An 8561-nucleotide genomic window follows, 5' to 3' on the forward strand; every position below is an offset into this window, starting at 1 on the left:
TCCCTTCTCAATCCGCTTATTCAATTTTATGAAAGTTTTTTACGTAAATCTCCTTCTTGCCTTGCCAAGCCCCCTTTGTTACATATTTAACTTGATCATTGCTTTGAACATTCTGCTCCAACTTTGATTCAATTTGGACTTGAGTTCTGATTAATTTTAACTTTTTTTTATCTATTGTAAGTTCCCCCTTTTTTTACCTACTTGTATATCTTCCAACTGATTCTTCCTTTTCTTTCTTTGTTCTTAGTCTAGATTTAAAAATCGATCCCTCCTTTGCTTCTCACACACTTCCAATTGTAGTGCTTTGACTTTGACTTTGCTTAGCTGTTTTTAATCAATGTTATTTTTGTTATGTTTCCTTCCCAAATTGTGACTTGTTCTTGTGATGTAGGTGATGGGGAAAATAAGTAACAGTTGAAAAAATCTCCTTGATTTTGACTTTTGATCCGCTTAGATCTTTTAGCTTCCTCTAATCAAGTTGCTTCCCTTTTGATTTGTTTCTGTCTTTTGTTTCTTTAGTTTTAATTTGTAATCTTTATATATTGTGTAGGCTGTTTTTGAACTACTCAACTGTGTCTTAGTCAAATAAAAAAATAAAAAAATACAATCCCTTTTTGAAAAACTCATCCGTCTTGAAGTGAGGTTTGTTTGACCCATCCTTGAGAATCTTGTGGATTTTTCAAATAAAAAGTAAAAAATAAAATAAAACTTGAGATGTTTGCTAGTATAAGCATGGGCACCAAGGCTGCGTCTATGAGGGAACTGATGTGTATAAAAGACATGGGGTTGAGGTGTGTTTTGCTTCCCACACTGTCCCAGAATCCCTCTACAATATATGGTATATCATCATCCAACAGCCTTCTTTCATCAGCCTTTCCCATTGGTCAATCTTCATCTCCGCTTCACTGGGGCTGGCCAATTGTCTTTCACCTTACCTTGTAAGTTTCCCTTTGGCTGAGTGGGAAGATGCATTTGTTCTTATGTGTATCTGTCCTATTGTCATGACATCTCAGACAAATTTACTTTTCTTCTCAACAATGGTTTGCTTGTACTTTCCTCAAAGACAAGTACGTCCTCTGGAGTCTTGATAGGTAATTGCACAGAGGTTAAACTTTTGTTGACCAGCCTAAAAGGTGAAATACAATTTCAGGATCAAGGCTTCTCTAGATAACCCTAACTGTACAAACTTGATTGGATTTTTTTCATAATCAAAGGAAGCCCATACCCAAGTCCACCCATCACATAATCCCGCCAGTCCAACCCACCAACATCACCATTCCCACCACATCACAAACCAAGTCCATGACAATACGTCAGACTTATTCTCACACATAGCCAGCCTTGTTACCACTTACCTTTCTACATTGCCAGAACCTTTTGGGCCTTTCTTTGCAGGGCCACCAGACCCCAATGCTACACTATTTGTGTGTTGCTGCCCTCTGGCTACCCATTCCTTACTCCCACCTGCTTCCTTCCTTTGGGTCGAGTTGGTATTTGACAGGTTTTGGGGGTAAAAGGTTTTTGAAAAATTGGATCTCCCCCTATTACCTCGGCGCGGTTTCTTGGCCTGTGTCCAATTTTGCTTGGAGCTGCCATTATCCAACGAGTCATCTGAGTAAGTTCTGGACTTTGCTTTTGAACTTGGAATCTCCACCTCCTGCCCCGTCATGAAGTCAAATCCCAACTTTGGCTGACCCACTGCATACGGGTTGCCCTTGCATTTCAGATCACCAGCCGTCTGAGCATCCCAACAAATGTTGTCTCCTGCTTCCTTCTGAAGTCCATCCGGAAGAATGACTGTGTCAACTTTCTTCTGTGTCCTGCTTGCTGAACAATCCGTACAGACTACAAAGGTGACCGCTTGCACCGCAAGATGGTATTGTAACCCAACCATCCAGTACTTGTGCTTACAAGCTAACTTGCTGACAATGGCTTTGTGACTTTCAACATACAAAGCATAATCATGGTACATGTACCGCTCTGTTGCATAACAAAATTCCAGGTCACAGGCGAGTATAAGCTCTCTGTACGTCATTTGACGTTCCAGCTCCTCCCTGGACTGCATGTGGCTGTCCCACTTCATCTTCCTGAATTTCATCTTGCACGTTGCCCAATAAGCATCAATGTTAGAAGCATTGAACACCGTCAGAGGAACATAGTATTTCATGCGGCGGAAATTCTTTTCCCACTGGATGGGGAGATTGGGAAGATCAAACCCAGAGATTGACTTGAAAGCCAATGCTAGTGGCTTCTGTTTATCTCCTTTCCTCTTAGTAGCCATCAAAGACACAGACGCGTCAAAAGAGTCGCCATCAGAAGAGGAAGAAGCGTGACCGTAATCTTGATTGTCCGATCCTTCAGGATCAGCTGAGGAAGAAGATCAGGAGTCATCCTCTGAAGATGAGTGTGAGCCTTTCCATTTCCCACTTGATCTTTTCTTCTTCACTTCCTTTCCCTTCCCCTTTCTTCTTCTCTTCCTATCATCCTTTCCCGCGAGCTTCTTCCCTTTACCCTTCTTATCCTTCCCACCTTCTAACTTATCCATCTCCAACTGCAACACATCTAGTTCTTTACGTAGCTTCTTCACATCTTTGTTCTTTCCCTACTGCACCACATCAACTAGGCAATCCATCAATGATGACGGGGCCTGAGCGCCTGGGAGGTGTGGTTCCTCTTGAACAGACTCATCAGGTCCCCCGGGTTCCCTATCACAGCAACATAGAGCCACATCAGCTTATGAATCTCCCACACCTACAACAATTCTGGAGCTAATTCTCCTTGCTGCTACAACAGGAATTGGACCAAAGTCCCCTGCAGCTACTCCTCATCACTTATAAACCAAGGCCAGAAGACTCCAGCTCAACCCTTCAGGTTTGCCTCCCTTGGAGGGTGCACTACGCTACTACAAGGCTTGTCCACGTGGTACATCATGGAATTGTAAGACTCACACTGATCTTTCTCAATCAAGAGACCACCTAACCTCCTCCTCTCTATCTCTTCCACGTTTGCACCATCCTCTCCCTCTGACGCCTTGCTGGACAAAATCCTCTGTTTCTTGCCTTTCTCTAAACCCTTAACCGGGGCTCACGGGCAAACGGGTTCTTGCTGAGGGTGAATAGGCGCCTGTTCATACCAAAAGGAGTCGGAACTTGCCAAACTTGAGCCGTCATCAACCGGCGCTTTGACCAAACCGGATTTGCCTTCCACTTCTCCACCGCTTGCTTCCTCCAGATTCCTTCCAGACCCTTTCTCCAAGTCAATTCCCGACGCTACATTCAAATCTGTTGCTGTAATCTGATGAGGCTCCTGAGCCAACGATGGAGCAAGTTCTGACTGAGGGGCTCTTGACTCCGCTCTCTTCCTTCTTTTCTCTGCTTGTTCCAACGCTTTGGCTACCTCCGCCTTGTTCTTCTCTTCTGCCAGCTTGGTAGCTTGTAACATGCTTGGTGATTTGTAATTTATGTTGTTTTCTTTAGTTTCAATCTTTGCCACATCCATGTTATGGTTTGGGTGATTGAATGATAAATTGACAGAGAATTTTTAAGCGAAAAGATCTCCAGAAGGGGTGTTGCTAGATCTTGAGAGTGCGGATGACAGATGAGTAAAAAAACTCTGATTATCTCAGAACCACCACTCTGAACCGAAGGCCCATTACATGTGCTTCAGAGCTGTCACACATAGGTTCCGTCCTCTATCCGCATGTCACAGCCCCCAGCTACTAGGCTCTGGCAGGCCAGAGATTACCACGGCTTCATGAAAGATTCATGAAAGATTCAGAAAGATTTCAAAATGACTTCAACATAATATCATATGAGGCCATTTGCCTGTCTGACCACCAAAATTCCAATGTCATCATATGACGTCATAAATCTGTAGACACCTGCTCCTGTATTCACAGATCAAGAATATATAGTCTATTAAACTTTATCATGTAAGTTGACTGAGTTATTGAGGTTTGAAAAAAAATCACGGATAAAAAATACTATTTTTGTAATGTACATAAAACTGGGATCTTGGATATCTTAAATCTTTATCAACATGCATATAAAATAAATTTTATATTCCACTGTACAATACATGTTTCTTCCCCTTTTATTTTTGCAGCCTTTGTCCAAAAGGCATATTTCTATATGAGCAGTCCAATCTTTCCCTGATTTGTTGATTCTAGGAAGGATATAAATAAATTGATGGCAGAAACTCTTGGAAATTATTATTGACATGCATATCAGGCTATTTATGCCTAATTTGGGCCCTACATTTCATCACAATTTGCCTCAAGGTCAAAGAACTTCAGAAAATCCAACTTCTGTATATAATCCACAATTACATATAAAAATACTACCCATAGACAAAGGCTGTAGGGAACAGAAATGTGGAGAAACGTAGTGCGGAAAATATTATCAGATTTAATGTATATGTATATTGACAAAGATTGAACATATTCAAGATCCAAGTCTTATGTACACGTAGTGACGTAAAAGCTACGGTTTTCATTTATAAATTTGGGTTTTGTGGGTTTTCAATTTTTTCTGTTGACCCATCTTGTGGTCAAACACATAATCCATAACTTCTCAAATTTCCGATATGAAGCCCTTAGGATCTGATATCAAAAACCGGATGGTTGGAATGCACCTAGCAAAGATGAGGAACATTGATATCAGCAATGCCCTTGGGTGTCCAGTCACAACGGTCCAATCTGTCATTGCTAGATTCAAGATCAAAGGTTCAGTTGAGCATCAAAAACCTACAGGTCAACCATCTCTGTTGACCAATCGTGATCTCCGACATCTTGAGCGTAATGTCAAAAAAAACTCGCCGAGCTCCCATGCGTGAGTTGGTCCAGGAATCGGCAACAAAAGCTAGTGCTACTACAATCCGGCTGGCTCTGAAATCACTCGGTTACTACTCAAGAGTGGCAATACTCAAACCATACTTGAATGCTAAACATAAAGCTGCCCGTCTCGAGTTTGCAAAAAATCATGTGGCATGGACAGTGGATTATTGGAACCGAGTCATCCGGACGGATGAATCAACCTTTGAGATTGGGAAGCCTTATTGCAAAGTTCGGTTTTGGCAAAAAGTGACAGAAAAGTACGAAGCATCCTGCTTGGCACCATCTTTCAAATCAGGGCGTAGTTCAGTGAGGGTCTGGGGTAGTTTCATTCCTGGACACAAGCTCAAGCTCGTCATCATGGAGCCCGGTTGTCAAAATTCAGAAAACTTCATTGAGCAAGTGTACAAAAAATCACTCGCCCTTTCTTACACGACTCTTCCAATGCCGACAATCTGATTTTGATGGAGGATGGAGCCCCAGTCCACCGCTCTCAACTGTCTTCCAAATGGTGTGAGAAAGAAGGGATAGTGAAGTTAAAATGGCCAGCGCATTCACCCGATCTGAACCCGATTGAGAATCTTTGGTCCATCATGAAATCCAATATCTCAACTAAGCATCCAATCAAGGATCTGGATTCCATGAAGGCCAATGTGTCGGAATCATGGGAGAGTGTACCTACTGAAAAATTGGAACATCTAGCTGCCTTGATGCCCAAGCAAATTCAAGCTGTCATCACCGCCAAGGGCGGATCCACCCATTGGTGATTGACTAAGTAAATATTTTGAACTCTTTACCGTGGGTCTCACTCTCTACATCATCAATTAGGCAGCATGTTGACGCTTCATGCTGCCCATTTTCATTAGGTATGATATATGTACATTAAAACTTATGTTGAGATTTGTGAAACAAAAATTGACTTTTTTTGGAAAGATAATAAAAAAACCGTAGCTTTTCCGTGACTACGTGTACCGTGCAAAAACAGTACTTTTTATCCGTGATTTTTTCCCATGGGAAAATTTAATAGACTATATATTCTTGATCGGTGAATACAGGAGCAGGTGTGTACAGATTTATGACGTCATACGATGACATTGGAATTTTGGTGTTCAGACAGGCAAATGGCCCCATATACGGTGGCTCTAAAGTGCCACCTGAGTCACATTGTCAAAATTGAGAAAATTGACCTTCCAGACCCGAAATATGCCCCGGTGAGCAGGTGCCAACCATGGACAATGTCCAGACCCGTGGCAATCCTCAATCTCATCAAGGACCCAGGAATTTTATCAGGATGTTCTCTTCTCAATATTCAACATTTTCATAAGAGTTGAGAGAGGAAAACAAGAAAGCAAGTAATCATCTGAACATCTTGTTCAAATAAGTCGGACATCAAAAAAAGAATATGTGATCACTTGATTTTTAGCCAGACATCCAGCAAAGTATGTCTTGATCCATCATTTCCAAGTAACAGATGCTATGTCTACGTGAACTGAAAGAGATGTAGTACCTTCAAGTTCTAGGAAGACAAGCAGTCATAAAGAGAAAGATAAGGGAAATACCTGCAATAAAATTGTCAAAGGAAATAAATTATAGCATGTTTTTATCACTCCTCTAGGGCTTCATTATTGTCTAGATTTTAGAGTTCATCGTAATTGAACAAGTCTAACCATTGTTTTCTTTACTCCGCTGAAGTCAAGGATGAAAAGTCGGTGATGAGAAGGCAGGGGTGAATCTGATGAGTTGGCTAAACAGGGTTCACCAGGGTCGGCACTTGGTCAACGGACCTTTTTTTGGGGGTGCCAAAGGTCAATTTTCTCAATTTTGACAACCTGACTCAAGTGGCACTTTAGAGCCACCGTACCCATATGATATTATGTTGAAGTCATTTTGAAATCTTTCTGAATCTTTCATGAATCTTTCATGGAGTCAGTGGTAGGCTCTGGCCTGCCAGAGCCTAGTAGATGGGGGCTGTGCCTCTAGCTTTCAAACCTCACGGAAATGGAATTCTGTGTACCTCTGCAAGCTTAGGGAACATGGTCAATATTTCTGCACCGGAGACCCCATCAGATTGTGGTCATTTTCCTTATCATCAATTGGTCTACACTGTTCTAAATTGGAATTTCCTTTCAACTTAATGAAGTACCTTGTCACTCTGGGGAATAAAAGCATCAGATTGGTATATTTAATTTCAATGATATCTCAAAATCAAATCATTCAAGAGAACACACTTCAACACAGCTGGATATTTGTAGACAAAGTTCATTGGAAGTGACTGTGCATCCAGGTTGCAGATCTTCATTATATTCAAATGGAACCAAGGCAACATAGATCAAAAGAGTTAAGAAAAGATTGAAGTTGAACAATGATATCAAAATTAAAAAAAGAACACGCAGGGACGAACTCTTTGTAGGGACATCTTGATTTGAATTGATTTCAACAAGTTCAAACCAAACTCAAATAAATCTTGATTGTCATCTTGCAAAGCCATAGAAGCTTGACTGCTCTTCAAACTCTGATCTTCAATCATCTGACCAAAGATTAAATTAAAATGTGGAGATTGTAAGGTGGAGTGTAAATCTCCACCTTCACTGAGTTTGAATCTAGGCACAAGCTCACAAGGAGCAGGGATCATTCTAATCACCTTGTATACTAATTGTGGATGGTACGTAGTATTATCAGAGTGGAATCTGGGGAAAGGCAACGGTCACAAGAGAAGGTTGTTGAAGAGTGTGCTCTCAAAAGAGGTGCATTAAAATTGGCACTGCAACATCTACCCCAACGGGCAATGCGTGTCAAACCTAATTCTTCTCCTCTCACTTTACTTTGTTTCACTATCTTTATCTTTCCAGGTTGTCCCAGAAAATCTTTTGTTTCCAGTTTACTTCATTCCATCCTTTTGGATAAACAAATTGTAGCCTTATACATAGAAAAAACTTTTTATACAGTTTTCTAAATTCTATCTTTCTCACTGACTCTGAAGATTTCTTGTGGTTTGACACTTCAGCCCACTTCTTACTTTTGTGAAATTGAACAACTCAACAATTTGAGGTCAGTATTTGGGAGAATCAATACCCTGCTTATCGACTATGACAAAGCAGGGGTAGCAATGCAATCAGCATGTGTACCCTGCGCAACCAATTCACCAAAATCATTCCGCCAAGAGATGATAATCTCAAAGATTTTACTTACAGCCGGTTCTAAAAATCTTGGACCATTGATTTTTGTTTTTGTTGTTTTGCTTTTTTGCTTTTGTTTTTGTAGATGAGCAAAAAGTGTTAAAAAACTCTTTTATAGGCTGCTCTTTTGAGTATCAACTATGTTCTATCAGTACACGGTGATTCTGGAAGAAAAAAACAATTTTTTATAAGTACATATGGATTGAATTTTGAAGCTCCACATTTTGCCAAATGTGGAGCTTCAATACAGCGTCACCATAGCAGTCACAGCTGTGACATGGCAGGCGCACCACCTGTCGACAATTGGTGACATACACTGAGCTACCAAATGGATGGAATCCATATTGGTAATTCACATCCAACCAGATTTCATATTTCCAACGGTTTATGTCAAGTACTCGGCCAACATCAAGGTTATTGCGGTACACCTCAAGCTTCAAGGCAATGATCTTCAATCAATCAATGAACGGCTCGATATCAAAATCTCGCGTCAATCTTTGAGTAGATGGACACAACTTTACCTCACCACAAACTCAGTCCTTGCCAATCCTGAG

General features: G+C 41.0%; 1 protein-coding gene across 1 annotated transcript; it reads right to left on the minus strand.

The window, feature by feature from the left end:
• Positions 1 to 999: 999 nt before the first annotated feature.
• Positions 1000 to 3498, minus strand: MELLADRAFT_103746 (uncharacterized protein; the record flags this gene model as incomplete). Its single annotated transcript, XM_007406988.1, has 6 exons — positions 1000 to 1126; positions 1356 to 1589; positions 2106 to 2367; positions 2428 to 2602; positions 2981 to 3065; positions 3089 to 3498. The coding sequence occupies 6 exons, from the start codon at positions 3496 to 3498 to the stop codon at positions 1000 to 1002; spliced, it is 1293 nt and encodes a 430-aa protein (XP_007407050.1).
• Between the last annotated feature and the right edge of the window lie 5063 nt (positions 3499 to 8561).

The sequence above is a fragment of the Melampsora larici-populina genome (genome assembly GCF_000204055.1).
Source record: "Melampsora larici-populina 98AG31 unplaced genomic scaffold MELLAscaffold_7, whole genome shotgun sequence".
NCBI classification, from domain to species: domain Eukaryota; kingdom Fungi; phylum Basidiomycota; class Pucciniomycetes; order Pucciniales; family Melampsoraceae; genus Melampsora; species Melampsora laricis-populina.